The sequence below is a fragment of the Vigna unguiculata genome, chromosome 2, assembly GCF_037176805.1.
Source record: "Vigna unguiculata cultivar grain cowpea cultivar isolate G323 ecotype 2 chromosome 2, ASM3717680v1, whole genome shotgun sequence".
Taxonomy (NCBI): domain Eukaryota; kingdom Viridiplantae; phylum Streptophyta; class Magnoliopsida; order Fabales; family Fabaceae; genus Vigna; species Vigna unguiculata.
This window is the reverse complement of record NC_140793.1, coordinates 35,220,201-35,242,392: the sequence shown is the minus strand read 5'-3', so window position 1 is coordinate 35,242,392 and position 22,192 is coordinate 35,220,201. Positions and strand designations below refer to the sequence as shown.

At 29.9% G+C, this 22,192-nt stretch overlaps 2 protein-coding genes across 3 annotated transcripts; one reads left to right on the top strand and one right to left on the bottom strand.

Annotated features, from left to right (window-relative positions):
• Window positions 1-4,520: 4,520 nt before the first annotated feature.
• On the bottom strand, window positions 4,521-9,484 carry LOC114173807 (Myosin heavy chain-related protein). Of its 2 annotated transcripts, XM_028058431.2 has the most exons (8): window positions 9,175-9,484; window positions 8,571-8,771; window positions 8,366-8,488; window positions 8,156-8,193; window positions 7,936-8,044; window positions 5,423-7,711; window positions 5,171-5,308; window positions 4,521-5,080 (listed from the first exon to the last, which is right to left on the bottom strand). In XM_028058431.2, the coding sequence occupies exons 1-8, from the start codon at window positions 9,250-9,252 to the stop codon at window positions 4,871-4,873; spliced, it is 3,186 nt and encodes a 1,061-aa protein (XP_027914232.1). In that variant the 5' UTR covers window positions 9,253-9,484; the 3' UTR covers window positions 4,521-4,870. The 2 variants fall into 2 exon arrangements, with proteins under 2 accessions (XP_027914232.1, XP_027914233.1); XM_028058432.2 differs by lacking the exons at window positions 8,156-8,193; window positions 9,175-9,484.
• A 10,880-nt stretch (window positions 9,485-20,364) lies between these two features.
• Window positions 20,365-22,174, top strand: LOC114174078 (remorin 1.4-like). Its single transcript, XM_028058826.2, has 5 exons — window positions 20,365-20,696; window positions 21,251-21,301; window positions 21,372-21,459; window positions 21,581-21,662; window positions 21,747-22,174. Exons 1-5 carry the CDS (start codon window positions 20,546-20,548, stop codon window positions 21,945-21,947), a joined length of 573 nt encoding a protein of 190 aa, XP_027914627.1. The 5' UTR covers window positions 20,365-20,545; the 3' UTR covers window positions 21,948-22,174.
• Window positions 22,175-22,192: the final 18 nt, after the last annotated feature.

The following is a 22,192-nucleotide window of genomic DNA, read 5'->3' as shown; positions in this document are numbered from 1 at the left end:
TTCTTCAGAATTATCGGACAAGAAGTCACACCGATTATTGTTGATGGAACATGTTTATTAAGGTATGAATAGAAGACAAAAATAATAATTATTTATCTATGGCTTCGGTTTTTTTCTTTAGTCATGATGAATAGATAAGATTATTATCTCTTTCTTATCTCTCTTGTATTTTATACTAATTAAGGGTAGGTTGATGTTACTTCAATTATATAATATTGTTAAACATTTCAGATTAATAAAAAGTTTACATTATTTAATAATAATATAATCAAAATATTTATATAAAAAAAACTGTATTATAAATTTAAGATGTTATTTTTCACTTGTATATTAATATTTTAGAATTCCATTATAATTTCGTATAATTTTTTTTCTTAAAAAGGTAGAGTTTCTTGACTTTAGAGCTTCACTAGGTGAAGAGATATTTATAAGAGGAATGTTTTGTAAACAGTCCACTCTCATCTATAGTTGAAGAGACATAATAAGTGAAACAAACATTGCATTGCACATATACAAACCTAACACTTTGAAACGTGTTGTGATGGAAATTGAAAACGTGAAAGATGTTTATAATTTTATGTTATATTTGTAATTATACTTTAAATGTAATCTTATTGGAAAGTGTTGTTTTTATATATTTCTAATTTTGAAAAAATAAAAATCATCAACAAATAACTAATCGAAAAGCTGGAACACTGATGTTGACCAAATATTTTGATTGGAAGTTTGATAATAAATTGGTGATTGATTGAACATTCCATCTTTTGAAGCCAAATCTGTATTGTCAGCTTCAACCCGATCCTAAATCCTACACAAAATAACAGCTGAGTGAGAGAACAAAATAGATAAAAATAAAGTAATATTATATATATATATATATAAAATATGAAAAAAAATGTTTATTTAAAAAAATTAAGTAATAAAAAATATTATTGGTAATCAAATTCACGATCTTAACGTCAATCGGTAGAATCAAACACTTATTACTAGATTAAAAAATATAATTATTAATTAAAGACAATCATTTATATAAGAGTTGATTAAGGGTTCCGATCTTACTGTGACTCAAGTCATCCTTTATAGACACTTGATATTTCTTATAATACTATTTTTAGAGCTGTCACAATGGGTCGTCCGTCCCGGTCCATCACGGGTTGTTCACTTAGTGGGCTAATCCAATCTGGCTCACTTATTAGTGAGCTAAAAAAATTTGAACCCGGTCCGGTCCACCATGAGTTGGTGAGTTAAACGGGTTGACTCACTAGCCCACTTAATTAAAAAAATAATATTTTTTATCTTAAGTCAGAAATTATATTTTGGATTAAAATTTAAATAAACTTGAATACAATCTCAATAAAATCCAAAATTATGTTAAACTCCAATAAAACCAAAATAAATAAATAAAAATACAAAATTACTTACTAAGATCAAAACAATCTTGTGACTTACCCAATCTTTTATTGAATGCAATATTTTTTTCAGCAAACTAATTATACTTTTTCCAATAATTATATTTTTATTAGTTGAAGCTAGGTTTCCATTTGTCAACCCACCAATATGTTTGGTTAAAAAAAAGTCCAACATCTCCAACATAATGTGTCACCACCAACCCGGCCCACCACGGATTTAACCGGGGTGAGCCGGATTCTTGGTGGGTCGGGTCAAAAATTGACCCATACTGAAATTTGTAAAAAAAATTCAATCCAACCCGGTTCAAACCCGTGGTGGACGGGATTGGTCCACGAATTTTGACCCACTTTGACGACTCTAATTATTCTCATTTGGGTTGAAAATTTGAGATGAGATTACTATCTTTATTTATTTTTTTCATATTTCCTCGATCAAATTAAACCAACCAACATTCTATCGTTTCTTTAATCTCTCACACCGCAGAGAAACATTTATGTTTCACATATTTGACAACATTTTAACTTTTTGTTTGCATCGTTCAAAGTTTATGCAAGAAGAAATGCAGACAATAAGACTTATCTTAGGTGAAATGTGTTACAAGCACACAAAACAAGAAAAAAAAGACGTGGAAACTTTTCACACAAAATATTAGAAGAAAGACGAATAAAGTGTGAAGAGTTGCTACATAATTAAATAAATATTATCAATTATGTTTGTTTCATAGTTAATTATATTAAAAAATTTAAAATGGTTTATTCCAAGATGAAGAGCACACCACACATAGTCAATTACGATTAATTTATCTTTTCTTGTTTAAATAATGAATAATTACAACTAATACTAAATATACAAAAAATTTAATAATAAATATTTTCATTTTTAATAAATATAACTTTACTTCTTCATGTTAATTTTCTTTTTTTTTTCTTTCATTATCCACCGTATTGCTTTGTATTAAATCATCCAAAACAAAAAGTGTTCTTCATGAGCAAATTTATTGGTACCCACCGCAAATTACGTAACGAATTTGGATGCATAGTTAGAAGTATTATAAAAAACATTTAAAGGAAAACCTATATTTGTAATAACGAAGTTTTCAAAAACATTAATTTACAATTTGTATTTAAGCTTATTTTTTATCGTTTAATCTTTTTCAGAGGCAAGTAGTGTGAATGAAAATAAAAAATAGAAACAAATTAAAGGAAAATTTGAGTTACGTAATTAAAAACTAATAAATATAAATTTACTTGGTTTAGATGAAAAGAGAACAAACAAAATTAGAATAAAAATAAAAAAAGTACTAAACTGATCCTTGTATAAAAGACTTAATACGAAAATGTAATTGAATAATCAATTAAATGTTTATTCTGTCCCTCTAAACGTGACATTGAATTAATTCATGGATTATATTGACATATAATCAATTAAATGTTTAAAGCTTTCAGCCGTCTTCGTTTTTTTTTTTTTATTTTATTTCTTATGTGTTGTGTTGTGAGGAAAATTTTGAACACGAGAATCATTCATTTTTCTTTTCTTGATATTTTATCTGATATATATATATATATATATATATATATATATATATATATATATATATATATATTGTATATAGATGGTAGATAATATTGAAGAGTTTAAGAAAGTATCAATTTATTGAATTATTTGAACAACGCAATTTTATTTGAATAAATATTATCATCGCTTGAACAACTAATTGTTGTTTGAGTGAAAATCTTCTACAATTTGTCTTGATTTTTACTTGACTGAAAACATTTAATTTTAGTGAAATTTAAATTGAGAAAAGAATTTAGTCTCACTCCCACATTCACTAGAGAAAAACATCTCATTTGAACAAAAATACCATATGAATAATACAATCACAGGAATTTAAAGACATTAAACAATCCAATCCAACCAAAATTATTTTAACATTTCAAATGCTCTTACACAAGTTTAAAATCTCATTTAACACTACAAATTAAATTATATATAAATTCATTTCAATTATCAACAATACCATTTATAATCAACGATAAAATTTCATAGGGTCTGTGAGTCAACTATACAGTAACATACATGATACATTAATTTTTTTTTTCTCAATTTTCAACTTTGTATGCGCTCAGCAGTGATGCCTTTCTCAATTTTCCACAGAATATTCAATGCCACTTTAAAGCTTTCAATCTGTGCACATTTACTTAGATGACATAGGAAGGACTCATTTTAACAATGGCACAACATGGTATTACATCAATTTACATTTTTAATAAATTTGTTGTAAGTTTCAAATCATCTAAAAAAATCAATTTATAATATTAGAGTTAAATCATATATTTCAAATCGGTTTTGTAAAATTGAATTAGATTTAAACTTCATTTTGTAACATAATATGAGAGTCATAGACTATGATTCATTTTAAAAAAGTTTGTTTTTTGTTTGCTCAACTGTTTTACCCGCTATTGAATCATTAGTTAATATTTAGTCTCACACTCGAGATGTATGTGTCCCAACATAAAGGTTAGTGTGTTATAAGTTCTAGATCGACTTGAGATAAAATCAATTTACAATATATAAATTGATGCAAAACTCACTTTACCAACCATTATATATTAAAACAAATACTTTAATTAGATCTATTTTATGGAGTGTGCTATCAAACACTATTTTCTCTAAATTTTGATAAATTTGTCATCTTTAGCTTTTATTTGGTTCTAGTAATTAATAACGGTCATCCTTAATTTGATCCCAAACAAATTCAATAATATATAAAAGAATGAAACTAACTAGGAAAACGATTTACCATAAATAAATAATAAATATTATTTAGGATTAAATATGCATATTTTAAATTTTAAATTATTTTCATCTTTAAAACTGTATTAAACAAATATAATTATCGTTAGCAAACAAAATTAAAAGTTTTTTTTATGTAACAAACGACCTTGTCATGTTATATTTGGTCTAAGGATAATAATGCGGCCCAACAGAACTCTTTAGGTATCCTTATTAATACAAAATTTATATTAATAAGTCCTTATTAATAATTCTTTTATCAATGTGTTTAATTAACGATGCAAGAAAATAAGTCTATATATTTGCAAAAAGAAAAATGTATAAAATTTATATGTATAATAAAAGAACTAATATTTTTTCTAGTTACAGATACAATAAAGAATATGTATGTTTAAAAAAGCAAAAAAAGAAACAAGAAAACAGCTCATCCTTGTTTACCAAACGTGACAGTGAGAGAGAACCATTGGCAACAAAGTAACACTTGGACATTACAAACTGATAACTTTGCAAAACGGTACCCAATGGGGAAGAAGAAGAAGAAGAAGGGAAAGAAAAAAGAAAAATTCACGTATTTTACCATTGTACACATTAATTTATTCGTTATGCCATGTGTTTGGATGCTGCAACTATACAATGCAGAATCCAAGATATGATGAAGAGGAACTTATTATTGGCCTCTCTGGGTACTCTTGAGATTCCGTACAGTCATCACAAGCTTTTGTCTTTCACCTTCTACCTCCGCAAAATTCAGGCTCATTTCTAAGTATCTCTCTTGCATCTCTTTAAGTTCGCTTTCCATTGATTTGTTTCTTTCCTTCAACGATGTTAGCTCACCAGATATCTCATTCGAACTACTAAAACTTCTATCCTCAACCACCTGTTTGAAAATGTATACATTTATTCCATATGTGTAACTAAGAAATGAAACTTCTCCAAAAATTTAGTTAGAGTTAACAAATGAGTATACCTTCTGCAAAGCTATACTCCGGTTGAATTCATCTACTTTCTTCTCCAGCTCCTCAATTTTGGTCTGGAGTTCCTTTTCCTTCTGCAAAAACGAAGTTTTTGAAGTTTCCAAGGTTGTTTCCTTTGTCTGTATCAAGCCCTGCAATAAAAAAAACCCAAGAACAAAAATAAACAAGGGTTAAAAATGGGTAGAAGATGCAAGACAAATATTGCAGAAAAATTAGCATTTGGCATCAAGCATTTGAAACTTTACCTCAAGCGTTTTTATTTTCTCCCTCATAGTGGCTATTTCCTTTGAATTCTGAGGAACTGAAGCAGTTTTTTTGTTCTTTAGAATGTTTTTAGTTCCATCTATAAGTTGTGCGCGTGCACTGCTTTCCCTGAACCTCTTCTCGGAGCTGATTAAAGCATCATCTTTCTTCTTCAATTCAGCCTTTAGCTGGAAAACTTGCTTTAGTAGTTTTTCTTTCTCAACTTCGTCCTTAGAAAAAGAGAGTTTCAGGTCATTGTACTGAGCTCTGACATCCTCCAACTCTGACTGCAATTCTCTGACCTCAGTTTCTTTTTCATCCTTGAGATGGATCATTCTGTTTAGTTCATTAAGTGACTCTTCTGCGTCCTTCTTCAACAATTCAATTGTTGCCAACAGTTCATTTCTTTCCACAGTTCCTTTCTGTAAAAGTGCCTCAAATTCCTCTACCGATTTCTTCATAAGTTCCAAGTCAGTTCTTAAAATTTCCTTATCTTCTACTTGCTCAAGTAAGCATGAAATCTCCATGTTAAGCTTTCCAATCTCAGATTTTAGTAATCCGATCTCATTAGAGAAATCCCTACTAACCTGTTCCTCGTGCTTCTTCTGACTTTCAAGCTGCTTGGACTTGTCCTCAATTTCCAACAACATCTGTTGTATCTGCCCTTTCATCGTATCTACTTGGTTGGAAAGTTGGTTCAGTTTTACCTCGTACTCAGCAGTGGTTGACTCAAGTTCTTCTTTGACTTTATGCAGTTGTTCCTCCTGTACCCTTTTCTGCGCTCGCATTTCACTCGCTTCTGTCAATGCTTTCATGGTAGCCTTCTCATTGGCATCGAATGTTGTGGTCATCTGTGTGGAGAGCCTTCGGAATTCCTCTTGAAGCCTCTCAGCAGTTTTAGCATTTTTCAGTCTGGTCTTCCGCAAAGCTTCCTCCGCTTGGATAGCTCTCTGTTCTTGTTCAACTTTGTCACGCGTCACTGCTTCTAGATCAGCTTCAAATCCTTGTGTCTGCTTCTCCATTTGCTCTTCCAATTTTCTGATATGGGTTTCAAGGGCCTTGATGGTAGCCAGAGAATTTGTGAAATCTTCTGATTGTTCCTTTAGTTGATTTTCCAGATTCTTGATGTGGATTTCAATGTCATTCATTGCAGAAGGAGAAGATGAACATTCATACTGCATTTTCAGCTGGTCTTGCAGTTCGCTTTGCTCCAGCTTATATGCAAGGCCATGGTTTTCCTGCTTCAGTATCTCATAGTCCAGTGCAAGCTGTTCCATCTGCATCTCTAACTCATCTTTGTCTCTCCTATACATCTCTATTTCACCATAGAGGTCTACTATTTTCTTCTCCAGTAAGTGTGTCTCCTTGGCTTCGGTGTGTTCCTTAACCAGCTCCTCCAATGCTTTCTGTTCTTCATCATCATCATCATCCGTTTCACATTTAGAGAGGTTCATCTTTTTCTCCGCTGAAATTTTATCCCGGTCGTTTGCATAGGAATGGTTACACATATGACTATTTTTCTGCTCCAACATTTCGTCCAGGTCCTGCACAGCAAGAACCAGTTCGGCATTAGATTCTTGCATCTTCTTTAACTGTAACCTGAGATTTGCATTGAGGTCTTTCTCATAATCCAACTCTTCTCTTATTTCTTCAACAAGAGCATGAAGGTCTCCACCTTCAAACTGTGACCTGTTTCTCACTTTGGCCTCTTCCATGCGTTTCTGAAAAGACCTGAGACTGTCACATTCTGTCTTGAATGCATCCCTTTCCCCTTTCAAGACAACGATTTCCTTCGTAAGATCCTGCCCTCTTTTGCATTCCTTCATAATTTGCTTCCTAAGGTTCTGTAATTCCAAGTCCGACACCTCTACCTGCCTTGCCAAAGCAGCTACTTCAGCTTTGAGACTTTCAATCTCCAAAGGAGAAGGTTGTTGTTGTTGGGAGCTTTCTCTTAGAAGAGAATTATGATGAGAACCATATGTTGCATCATCTGTACTTAGCCTGTGATCCGACCCGGTTGACCAGTCCCAGTGTGATCTCTGATGTGCATCATGCATTGATGTTGAGGCATTGAGAGCAAGGTTTTGAGATTCTGAAGCATTGTGCAGAACAGGATCCGGAAGAAACCCTTTGGTGTTGAGGTGGATGTTCTTTTTTCTTGTTCCAATTTCGCGGGGAGTGTCGAGTCCAGAGCTGTCATCAGAACTTGACAATGTCATATCAGAACCACTAGATGTCCTGTAATTAGAACTCAATTCAGCTCTATTTACAATTGCTTTGGCAGAGACATCCTGCGAAACAACAAAAGACATGGATAAACTAGAATGAACATGTCGGTTTAATTTATATATCGAGGAAATTTTCAATTATGGAAGCATGACATTAACTTGGATAACGTATGCTTGCACTCTTCTTCACAAAAAGAGGGAAAAAAAAGTGAGAAAAATTATCACATAGGGTGAGACATGAAAAGAAGTGACGGCAATTCTTTAGTTCAAAAGGGTGAAATTCTTACTTCAGAAGAATAACTTTTGGAAGTTTCATCCGTATCGCCATTGTTCAATTGGTTCCTTGAGCTCCTATCGTTGAATTTCAGTTTGGAATCTTCGCATTCATCTTCCTCTCTGCGAATGTTATCGAACAAGAAGAAACCGCATCATCAAAAACTGAGCTGAGGCAAACTCTTTAACCTGAAAGGAAAAAATATATAATAACATGGCAATTCCCCCTTGTACCTTCGATCACCGTTTTCTTGCAGCCTCTGAATTGATACCTGTTTGTTAATCACCAAATGAAATTTACCTAGATCAACATTGCTTTGACTTACGTTTTACTCAAGTTTTTCATTAGTTTTTCCCTGAATTTTCAAGTAACTTTACCTCTGGACCACAACTCTTTTTAGGGGAAAAAAAAATATATCAGAAAATAAGAGAGCGAATACTAACATGCAAAACAGCATCACAATGAGAAATCCTGACGGGAAGAGAAACAGAGCATGGCTTTGTGGTCTCCACATAATCAGCAAAGTTTACAGAAACCTCCCCAATGGAACTAGCTTTTGGTAAACCCTGCAAAAAACGCATAAACCAGATCACATTAAAAAGAGGAAACAACTAACAATAAATGACGGAGAGGGAGAAAAATTCATACCGTTGAAACCAAAAAATGATATATTCTATCACTGATTTTCCCAGTCTTAGCCTCCTGAACAAATTTCACAGTTTCATACACCGGATTGTCCCATCTGCAAGTTCCATCTCGAACTGCAGCTTTCTCCAATTTCGTAGTTGGCTTTCCAATGTCCCCTGGAACTATAGACAGCACCAACGCATCCATTCCAGATTGAAACACCTATAATTGAATTATCAAACACCACAACTCATTCACCATGTTGATTCCCATCCCATTATGATTCAGCACTACGGGTACACCATCAAATTCCATTTTCATTTTTCAAGAAAACTAAAAAAAGGGTTAAAGAAAATGTCTCTTTTTCTTTAGACCACATAATGAAGAGTCTCAAGACATAATTCTGCTCCAGACAGATAAAACTGTCCCTCAGGCATTTAACTGGTGATTGTAAATCTCTGACTCAAACTTTAGACTGGTGAGGTAATTGATCCGCAAGTTTGATGGTGAAACATGGTGTCTGTTTTTTTCAGTCATTACAATTCCGGAGAAGAAAAAGAAGAAAAAGAAGAAGAAGAAGAAGAAGAAGAAGGAAAGTTGAAATTCTGAGAAATATGAAAGTGACCTGGGTGGCATGAAAGTGCAGCTTGAAAACTGCTTTTACCCTGTTCTTGTCGCTCCTCCATCTCGCAGAACGAAACATCCTCTTCACTCGCTCGCTCGCTCACTCACTCACTCCACTGCACGTGGATTCCTTCAATGTGGCTCAACTCATTGGGCCAAAGCGAAACAGAGAAGAGGAGGAAACGGAACAGAGAATGAGGTGATGAAAAAAAACAGAATCAGGTGGATCTGATGTTGTGCGCTTCGTTGCTCCTCTGTTGTTGTCGTCTCTGTTCGCAGCAACGGCTTTTAAGAATCAGATGATGACATACATAAGTAAAAAATATATATTTATATTTATATACTGAATTAAAGTGGAAGCTTCTGCTTCTAAAATATGGTAATTTTTAATTCCATTAAAGCAACAATTCGGTGGAAAATGTTTGTTTTCGGTAAGAAAGACGATCGTGTATTTTTTTTCAGTTATATATAAATATATCACGGACCTGTGCTTTTATGGGACCGGACAATAACGTATCTTCTTGTGCGGACATATTCCCATAATACCCTTTTTTGTCGGTTTCATATTTAAATTGAAAAACAACGATTCGCCTGCGTGTGCAAATGGAATGAGTGGTGCATAAGAATCTAATTTAGTGATTAATAACATAACAAAACGAAGAGAGAAGAAGGCGTAAGAGTAATGCATGGGAAAAGAAAAATTGTCTTGGCCTTGAAAGGGAAGTTAGAGAAATTTGATTTAGGTCTTTCTTTACAAACCTGAAATCCTTGCTGGAATTGGTTGTTTCTAAGAAATGGTTGATACTGTAAGTAGTAACAAAAATTTCAATGGAGACAAACAAAAAAGTATGTAATAAACAAGATGCGCATACTTCTCAGCTACCCTGCCTCAACGACAATCTCCAAAATTAAGGTTCGCTGTTTCTGATGCTAATAAAACGCTCATTGTCTATTGTTACATGTTTTTATTCTTGTTTTTTACGACAATAATCATGAACAGGATTTTAAGTAAAATGTGATAAGAACTAAACAAATATTTGATAATTAAAAAAATAATAAATGTTTATAACTTAATTCTTTTTACGGTCACATTTAAACCCTTAATTAACGATCAATATGACACACGTAGAAATATAAATAAAATTGACCGTACTTTAATGCTAGAGTTATATTTATTGAGACTAATTTATATCTAATACAGAAACAATTGTACTATTAAATGTAGTGTTCATTGACTATAATATAGACGGAGGGTTTTCCTTGTTAAACATTTATTATAACAAATTATTCTTAATTGAACAAGAAAAAAAAAGTGTTGTGTGTTCAAATTTAATATATCTTGAAACTTCTTTTCTTTTTTTACTCAAATTCACACTTCGTATACTTTGAAATTAATTTCTTTTATTTCACTAACATTTATTTTTCTAAGCAATTTTATAAAAGCATGGTCAAATGTTACTTAAACACTTCTTTTAAGGAGATTCAAATCATGATTTATTACTTTTGGTATAGTGTGATTCCTTGTGATAAACCCAATTCATGTTTAATAAAGTCACGTTATTTCTTATTTATTTGTTACATAACTTTGAATATATTTTTTATGTGAGGTATAAAATACTCATACATTATAAACGATCTTGCTGCTGCTGCCTAAAAATTCATGAAAAAAGAGAGAGTAAAGTTAACACGTTTAACTAGATACCTTTTTTTTATTCATAGGAATTAATCACATTTTTTTATCCATATGAATTAAGCCATGTTAGGTAATTTATAATAATGTACGTGTTTTCTTTAATTAATTGAATTATTATATAGCCTTGACCAAGAATTTGTATATACTTATGTAACTGTGAAGAGGATGATATAAAGTGTGGGTCAGAAATGAGTTATCTTAGATTGTTATATAATCATCTTATCATTTTTCAGACACTATTTTGACATCACTCTCTTTATTATTATCATTTGATATTATTCATCATTACTATTTACTTTCTCTTTCTTCTAAAAAATATAAAAGTTAATTTTTATTAATACTATTTTATCTTTATACAAATTGTCAAAATGATCATCAAATGGTGTCATACAACATTTTTTCTAATTTTTTTAGAAGCTTAAGTAATTTTTTTATTTGTTTTTTGTTTAATTACAGAATAAAAAAGTGTACCTTTTCATATATATCCATAAATTAACATAATATTCATAGTTTTGAGGCATTAGATAACAAAACAAGGCGAAAGTCTACGTTGATGAGTTGTGTTTGTTTGGGGTTAAGAGAATAATTACTTATAAAAAGAAAAACCCCACGCTCCAATTAATACCATAAATTCCTCGTTTCCTTTTATAATAATATGAAAACGACCCTTCAACAAAATTGAACATGTCATATGTAATGTAGCTCAAAAAAATTGTTCACCAATCCTCACCTCACCTAAATGCTACTCAACAATATAATATAAATAAATTGTAAATAACTAAGTATAGAACATAAATCACTATCTTTGTATAATAAATTTGTTACATTTTACCGTTGTTAGTATAAAAAAAATCCAATGGTACTTTGGAGCCAACAAGGAAGTCACATTTAATGACATTCAAAGGAACCCAGTGACTTTGTTTAAAGTACAAACGCCACTTTTTGTATTTGTTAGGCACTATTTAGTTTGACAACCGCAAAGTTTAGGTTTTCTTTTTGAGGCCCACAATTATCCAAAAAATATCTAGCTCATCACATGAATAAATACTTAACCATATGAGAAGCATTTAATGTATCATTAAATATTTTTATATACTCACAAAATTCATTTTTTTTTTCAACTTTTAACATTGCAGTTTATATGTTTATTACTTTTTGTCTTAATCAGTAATTTGGATTTCATATTATGAATTATTGATTCTTATATTTTTTAAATAAAATCAATTTAATTTCTTTCGTTAAATTGATGTTGATAATATTTGAAATATGTCAAGTGAAAGTTTGATATAAAAATGGTGGTGAAGTGAAGTAGGAGGTGGTTTGGGTTGGCACATAATTGACTTGGCTTTAAAGGTTACTACTACTAAACATTGAGATGAGTGAATGGTTGAAGGGGCCAATTTTCAAGCGTGCATATGCAGTCACAAGCCACCACACTCAACAGCACCATCGCTTTACACATACATCTATTAATTCTACTGCTATTCTTTGCACACATTAATGTTTTTGCATCTTCATCAATTCATGCCCACTGGAAAACAACCTTAAAATAGGGTCCACACTTGTGGTCTCTCTCATTTTTTAGCACAGTGAAAATAGTAGACCTCTCATGTGTGCTTCATTTCATTATCCAGCCACAACACAAGTTATTCAGGTGTGTAGTTTTTAGGTCCCCTCGTGCATCTTTTCATACAACCTCAACTCTAGGTTTCTAGATATATATGTTTTAAATCATCTATGCTTTAAGGTGCGATGAATTTAAAAATTTTCAATTGAATTTTAATAAATTTGTATTAATTGTAGGTCAAATATTTAATAAATTTAAAACTTTTAAATTAAATTTTTTATTGTTAGTTTTATTGATGTTGACATGTTTATTATTTTATCACGTCATTTTATTCTGTTCTCATCACGTATAATTTTATAATTTTATTATTTTTTAATAGCATAATTTTATAATTTTTTATATAAAAAAATTAAGTCACCTTTTAAATTAGTAAATTGGTAACTGTTATCATAACTTAATAAGTTTTTTTATTTATATAAGTAATTACCTGTTGCGAAAATATACGAGAAGGTTTGGAAATCTTTCAAAAAAAAAAATTATAAAAATATATTGTTGTTGAGAATAGTTCAAGTATGAGTCAAAGTCTCACATTGAATATAATAGACAAAATTAAACACTATATAAGAATAAAGAACCATAACATCATTGCCAAAAGGTTTTGGGGTTAATACGATTGAAGGCCTCCTTATATGTGTAAAACTTATGTCATATAACTAGGGATGACAACGAGACGGGGACGGGTTTCGTTATCCCATACCCATCCCCGCATAAAAAATTCATCCCCATATCCAAACCCAACGGGTATCAAACTTTTGTCTCATCCCCACCGACCCATACTCGTACCTGTGTTCTAACTAATATTAATTTTTATAAAAGAAAAAAAATTACGGTAAAGAAAACATAATATTATCAAATATTTAATATTATGAGGATGATTGTTTCTTCCATATCAAATACTTTAAAATAAATTATAATTATCTACATTTTAGATTAGAATACCAAATAAAATTTTATGAGAACCAAAACATTTATTAAATTTGTAAACTACAACATTGATGAACTTAGTTGATAAAATTAAAAAATATTTCAAAAAAATATAAAGGAAAACAAATATTCAAATTAAAATATATTTTAAATGTTTGTTTACTTCAATTATTTAAATTCTAATGAATCTCTTTTTTATACACTAATAAAAGTTATAATATGTCACTTGATCAAAATGACACAAAGAACAAATAATAAATATAATAATAAAATTTTGACATAGATTTTGTATATTTTGAACTTCAATATATGTTGGATAGTGACAAAAAAATATTAGCAATTACATTAAATTTTTATATTGTAGTAAATAAAAGTTATTTATACAATTAAAGTGAAAAAATTACAGTATGATTAATAATGAGTTATAAAATAAAAAATAATTAGATAGAATATATCGAAATATTATTCTACATGATGAAAATAATAAATAATAAATAAAAATATTAAAAAACTAACAAATGTGTGTTTTAGAAATAATTTGAGAGACTATCGAAATAAATCACACAAAGGAAATCAAATGTATAATTAAGGTATGATAAGATGAAAAATATCTTAGAGAACTAAGAAAACTTTTCAAATATCAACATATATACTCAGTGGTTGAAAAATAACGAAAATTATTTTAATGAAACAAAAGAGTTATTCAAATTAAACAAAAGTTAATAATAATAATAATAAGTAAAGAATTTTTTTTATATTACCTTAAATTGAGAGTATAAACATTCTCATGTGAAAGGAAAATATATAATAAATAAAAATATTAAAAAAATAATAAAAATATTCAAATGTGAGCATAAATTATTTTAATTAATATACATCATTTTAACATAATTACATAAAGGTTATGATAAGATAAAAATTATACATATATATATATATATATATATATATATATATGGTTACTTAATTAATTGTAGATATTTTAATAATTTAAACGAGAATAGAGATATGGCGGGGACGGGTATTATGGCGGGAATATGTACATCCCCATACCCATTCCCATACCCAACTAAAAAAGTCGGGGATTCCCTATACCCATACCCATACCCAGTCAATGCGGGGATTCCCCGTCAAAACGGGGACGGGTTCGGATAATACCCACGGGGACGGGTTTATTTGCCATCTCTACATATAACCATATGAAACCACAATCTCTCAATACGACCATAACCATATATGAAAATATATATATATATATATATATATATATATATATATATATATATATATATATATATATATTCCCTTGTTAATGTTATTAGGTTCCATTCAAATAATCTATGCAGCTTCAACATCTCTTGGTCAACGCAATGTAAAAAAAAGAATAGCTTATTCCTCGGTCTCTCATATGGGTTTCTTAATTTTAGGAATTGGTTCTATAAGAGAGACAGGGCTGAATGAGGCTATTTTACAAATAATCTCTCACGGATTTATTGGTGCTGCCCTTTTTTTCTTGGCGGGAACTAGTTATGATAGACTATGTCTTCTTGATCTCGATGAAATGGGTGGAATGGCTATCCCAATGCCAAAAATATTCACGATTTTCACTACCTTATCGATGTGATGCCATGGAAGAAAGAGAAAAATAAAAATCAAATATGAAAATATAAAACAATGAGGAATGTTGAAAAATATTACTTAATATCTTTTTTATTTAAATTAGTTTTTAGAAAATATTTCAGTTTTAGAAATTAGTTATTATTTTATATTAGGAGTGAGATATTCTAAATATTTAATACTTGATATTTGTTATATTTTGTTCTATATATAGGGTATATCTATAAAATATAACAAGATATTACTCCGTATAACATATCACATATATCTTTCATATATCTTATATCTCTCATATTTTCAAAAATCCTAAAAATCCAAACAATTGTAACATATGAGAAGGTTTGTACCAAAACAACAACTTTATAGTAAATTTTTGCGACTGATAAAGCCTAAATCATCCAACCAATATGGTAATTGAGAAAAACTTGATTTTTGAGAAAAAAAAAGTGGAAAATCATAGATGATATTTTATAAGCATCATGATATTTTGACAATATTTTTTTTATAAAATTTAATTTTTAATACATATCAAATCTGTGTATCGTTAAAAGTTTGTAACAAAACTATATTAGAAAATAAATTTTCATATTATAATGACTCATTTGTTTACTTTGCAGAGCATGATTGCGCGCGGAGTGGTTGGTCCCCTGCATATTTTCAACGAGAATGAACCCTAATCTGCTTTCTTCATCATGATTTCCACTTTTCAGCTTTATAACAAGATTCCCATGGGATTGCAAATTTTATACTTTATTGGTTCATCACTTCGCATCTCAGCTTTATAACATAATATTACCACAAAATCATCTTCTAAAAGAATCAGCAAAGAAATCAATGGAACATGATTTCTATAGTTTCCACCAAACTGCATTACAACGTAGGAACTAACCGGACATGTGAACTAATTGTGACAAAGATTAAGAAGTTGCCTGTTACTTCATTTTTTCCCATCTTGTCGTGTAGACATTATACCTTACTTAACTATCATGTCAGGGAAGGTATATCCACAGCAGTTCATTAGTGCATTTATGGGTTCAATGGAATAAGATCAAGATCAATCCAACTGAAAAACTCACAAAATGTTACAATCTGCTGCTAACAAGTGCTAAAGCAATTTCCTCGCTGTCATCAGTATGCAGAATCATATTCCATAAAATTTGAAACTTTGGTTTTATCATTATCTTGGGATCCTTTCCTTCCACATCAAGAATTCCAACTTCTAAGATATTGCTTATCTCCTCTTCAGCGGTTAAATTCTGAAGATTAGGTGCGAAAAAATTATTAATGTTCCAACCGCATTGTTAGGATTAACAACCATGTTTTCGAGGTATTGTCTGCTTTGAAGCGTGAGATTTCGTTACAGTTTTGTTTTTAAAATATGTCTCAAATGATAAAGAAAGGAAAGAGTATTTAAACTGTGTTTGATCTCGTCTCTTAAGTAATGTAAAACTTATTGGATGTACCGGAACAAGTAATTTGAATGTTGAACTGTGTATGTGTACCTAAGTTCATATCACTAGACAAACTTTCTCAGACAAATTTAGATATTTTTGTTGTCTTTGTAGAAGTAAGGTAGTTATGTTTATTTGATTTACTGTTGTTAATGCTCTCGTGAATATGGTTGTGTTAGTTTAGGCCATTCACTTTAACCCTTTCAGTAACGTGACTACAATAAGATTAGATGAAATCTTCCACGTATTTACTCCACCATGCAGCATAAGAAGATATTTGTCTTCTACTTTATTTTTGTTTCAGTCAGAAAAAAAAGACATGGTTGAATGATTATAAAAGAGAATGTTGAAAATTTCTAAGTTGACCAGAAATAAGATAATTTTATAATATATAAATAAAATGTAAAATTCATTTTCTAATCTCGTAGGATTGAGTTATAGTTAAAAGTATGACTCTTAAAATAGAAGAGGGAGCAGAGTTAACTAAAGATGAAGTTGTTTTTGGTGTCTGCACAGAGGAAGACATGAGAGACAACAGAAGGTGCTCTCGTGAAGCTGATCCACACCATATATGATCCGTGAATGTGTTGGGAACACACTTCAAAAACTACACCACACAAAACATGTCTGAGCTACTTTGCACTATAAATATTTTTCTCATAACATGTCGTGTCACATTTTTTTTTTCTCTAAGAGGGGCATGCTTAGATTTTATTTATTTATTTTAATTTAATACTATTTTCTAATTGAATAATTTTTAAAATTAAAGACATTAATATGTTTAATGTCAGTACAGTAACCGTTTTAGTTTAAAATGTAATAGAAAAAAGCTTCCATTTCATTTCATCTGTCTCCAAAAGTTCATTTTCAAACACATTTTAAGAACATATTAGAAACATAAATAGTGACACAAATGGTGAGAACTGTGTGCGCTCATAAAACGGTGAAAGTATGAAAGAATATATGCAACTCCAATGTAAAAAAAGTGAAGGCAAGGAAAGGGTAATGAAAGATAAAGGAAAAGAAGAATAAAAAAAAAAAAGAAAAAAAAAACATCACATACAATTTAGCGAAAGGTATATAAAGAATTCACGTGATGAAAGAAAACCTATAACTTTTGGGCTTTAATTGTTTTTAAGGGGTACCTCTACATTCTCCATATCATCACATATTAAAAGAGGATGAGACAGATGTCGATTTTGGACAACAAATTTATTCATCTCACGGGTTGTAGCAAGATGTACTTAAACTTTTTTTTTTTAATATTCATGAATACTAAATAATTGTATTAGCATTTAATATATATTTAGAGAGAACAAAAATAATAGTTTTATAGTGATAAGAGAGATAGAAAAAAAAAAGTATGTAATAGATGTAGATAAAATAAAGGTATGTATGTATCATTATTTCCTTTTAGACGATGATATTTTGACTATTAAATTTTGACAACTTTCTTTTATAACATAATGTGTCATTTTTTAAGTGATTTTTGAATATTAAAAATAAAAAAAAATTACTTAAAAAATAACACGTAAGGTTGTAAGAGAAAATTATTAAAATTTAATAGTCAAATCATTTTTCTTTTTAAAAATAAACACGATCTCACTTTTATTTCCAAATAGTATGGTTTATGCCACTGGAATGGTAAGTGATCAAACATAGACTAATCAAACTATTTCTTCCCAATAGAACAATTTTATTTCACAATACTTACTATTATGAGCTAACATAATGTAATCAAATCGACCATCATTCGATTTACTACATTGTGCTCACAAAAGTAATATCTATATGAGTATTGTTGGTGGGTGTTCCTGTTACGGCCCAAAATGTTTTTTTTTTCGGCTTTTGTATCCCGTTTTATGCTTTAACATCTAGTATTGGGCTCAATTGTGGGACAATCCACATTGAGGATGGCCAACAATTTGGTAATGGTTTTTTCTTCCTGCACCCCCATAATTCTTAAAGTGACCGATGCAATTTTGTAAAATTGGTTTCTGGATTTTTAAAATGGCCATTGTATCAAAATTTATTAATTTTATTTAAAAAAGATGTTTTAAAGCAAAGTTGAATATAATATTTTTTTTAATAATTATTTATTTAACTGATTAATATCTCTAAATAGGTACATTAAAAAACTACTACATTTATATATTAAATTACTTAATTATAATTAATAATTAAAAATGAATTTATAAATATCAATAGTTTAATTCATAATATTATCAGATATTTAAATTCTTCACACGATATAATATCAAAAAACTATTTTTAGTTATTCTTTATTTTAATTTTTAATTAATAAAATAATCAACGGAGCAACTTCTGCCACTCTGTTATTAGTGACTGAGGGATGGATCCATTCTATGCTCAATTATTTTACCTGTTAAATTTCTGAACATGATGTGCATGTCATCAACATGGCCATAAAATTAAATAAATGACTGTAAAATTAAATTAAATTAAATACGCTCCATATGTCATGTCCAAAATAAAGTATTTTTTAAAACTTTTTGACTAACTCGATCATGTCAAACATCGAAAGCTTTGTGAGTATATAATAAGCTTCTGGAGATGGCCAACTCATTTTGAATTTCTTTCTTTCTGCACCCTCTTTTCAAATTGAACTTAAACAAAATTTTGAAAACAATGTTTGTACATAAACTATAAATTATAAAAGGTTTGGACATTCCAAATACTCTATTAAATATATTTTATTTTTCGTTAATAAAATAGAATTATATATATATATATATATATATATATATTAATTGGAGATTATGAATATTAAAGATGAATATTAAGGATGTTCAGTTATTAATCATCAAGAAAATAGGTAGATAGATGCATACCAATAACAATATTATTAAGAAAACAAAGATTCTCTGAATAATTTCTTCGTTTTTAATTTTTTAAAAATGTACCAAGAAGTTGACGTCAAATCATGAAAAAAGAGTCGTATGTAGATGTCATTGTGATATCTGAGATTATAAAGCTAATGAAGCTAAAAGCGCGCCACTAAATGGTGTAAATTATAAGCAACCTATAGAGTCAAAATTTGAGTGTTATATATTATCATTCTTCAATTCTTACATCATAATCGGTAATAGTAATTATTTATAGATTCTAATTAATCTTTTCTCCTTTTTCATTCACTTTCTCTTCACTCTTACAATTTTTTATATTGAGTCAAACCGTCCTTGAGATCTTCAAGTACGTAACATTTAATTTGGTTTAAATATGTTTAAGGTATTTGCGTTATTGATTTAAAGATTAAATATGTTTTTTATTTATTAATTTTATTTTTAATTGAAAATTAATTTATTTTTGAAATTTTTATCTAATTTAGTTTTTTTTTGTAAATTTAATTATTTTAACGAAATATTACTAATTTTATTTGACATTACGAACAAGTTTCAAGATAGTTGTTTAGTAGTTAGCATTAAAATAGATATATGTTAAACAAAATAAACAATTCAAATGTTATCATGAAATAATTTTTAAATTTAAAAATAAAAAAAATAAACAAAATTTGGTTAAAAAAATTAGTTCCAGACATTTTAAAATTAGAATACTAAATTGAATTACTAATTTTAATTTTTATAAAAAAATTAAAGAAACAAATTCATATTTAAATATTTAACGCTTGATTTAAGGATTAATATTAATTAAAAAAGTGTTATAAAATTTAGTATTGGAATATCAGGCAAATGCAGAAGTAAAATAAAAGTATTTTTCCCGGCGATGCAGAAAAAAACGAGGAGAAACATACAAAGGAATGAGAAAATAAAAATCATAGGTGGTAACTAACTAGTATTAAAGACCACAATGCCGTGAATATTCGCGTACTTGTGTTTGGGCCCAACTTGAAACTTCGCCGCGCCCTTACGTTGTTGTGCAAGGCGAGGCTACTCTGTCAGCTCGCAACCTTGTTATTCACAAATTTTAACTTTTTCTTCGACCTCTTCACTCTCTATGCTATGCTATATATTTAACTTTTCAACACTCTCCCTATTCATCAATTTCATAACTCAAAATCTTCCCCAATAGGCAAACCGTCATGGGAGAAGAGGTCTCAAACAAAACCCAACCAGAGTTGTTGCACCATCACCCTCTTCTTGTCGACTCTGTTCCTCCTCTTCAGGAAAAAGAATCAGATAAAAATGACCCTCCAAACCAGAACCTCGATTCTCCTTCTCCACTTCTTCAAAGTAAATCTTGAACTAAATATTCTTTTACATCATACTGTGATCGTGCCTTCTTTTACTTCAGTTTATGCAAGGCTTTTTTGTTATTATGGTATTCAAATGATAAAGGATGTTTCTTGCTAGTGTTTTCATAGACTCTTCTTGGTGATTAACGCGTAGATTGAAAGCAGAATTGACGATCATGATGTTTCTTTTCTTTCTTGACTCTTTTCTTTATTTAATCCTGTTTGTTCCATGTTAATAAAGTTTGAAGAAGAGTTTTTCTGGTGCCTTCACTTCTCTTCGTGTCTTGATTTTACCTGTTCGAGTAGTTTTTGCTTTCTGTTGCGCTTAAAATTCCTTTCTGAAGCAGAATATATTTACTTCGTGTTGTTTTAATGCTTCTATTAAATTCTTTGATACGTGTAAGGTAATATAGATCTTTTAAACAACTTGAATGAATCTTTAGACAGTATAATTGGTAAACTTGTACGAATGGAGAAATTCTTGCATTAGGCATGCAGTATTTATACATTCTATGCAACTACTATTCATTCTTTCCATCGTGTTTTTCGTAGAGGTTGAAGATCATGCTGCTGAAAAGGATTCTGAGGATTCAGTTAGCAAAGGTGATTCACTAGCATACTTTTATGTACTTACTGAATGTTGAAGAGATAGGTAACCTTTTTCTTTCACCAGATGCTATGCTTGCAAGAGTTTTAACAGAGAAAAGATTGGCTTTAATCAAAGCATGGGAGGAAAGTGAAAAGACAAAAGCAGAGAACAGGCAAGTTGTCACCTTAAATGATCCAAATAGGAAATAATAATAACTATTTAGCTGTTGAAGAATAACTTTTTCTTACAAGTTTCGTGAGTTTGATGAACGTGAAATGATGACACTGACACAGGGCATACAAGAAGCACTCTGCTGTTGAGTTGTGGGAGGATAGCAAGAAAACATCAATAGAGGCAGAACTCAAGAAAATTGAGGTGATTAACTTTGTGTACATAGACACTGATGATGTTAAATTTGTGTTCAAAAATCATCACTTGAAAAAAAAATATTTTCAACAGGAAAACTTGGAAAGGAAGAAGGCTGAGTATGTTGAAAAGATGAAGAATAAAGTTGCTGAAATTCACCGGTTAGCGGAAGAGAAAAGGGCATGTGTGGATGCTCAGAAGAGTGAAGAATTTCTGGAAGTAGAGGAGACAGCTGCAAAGTTTCGTAGCCGTGGAGTTACACCAAGGAAATTCTTTTCATGCTTTAGCCCCTAAGTTTCTTAGGTGAATGAAGCACCAAATTCTGGATCCATTTGTATGTTCTTAGACTTTTAAATATTGTTTGCTGTGTTGTTTTTTCATATGTACTATTTGGAGCTGTTGATTTGAAGAGGACAAATTAGCATAGAAATAAGGGAAGAAGATTTGTCTCCCATAGTTATTCAATAGTATTGTTGAAACAAATATTAGCAATTTAATTGACTTCCATTATGCTCTTTTAACTCCATTCTTTATTCAAA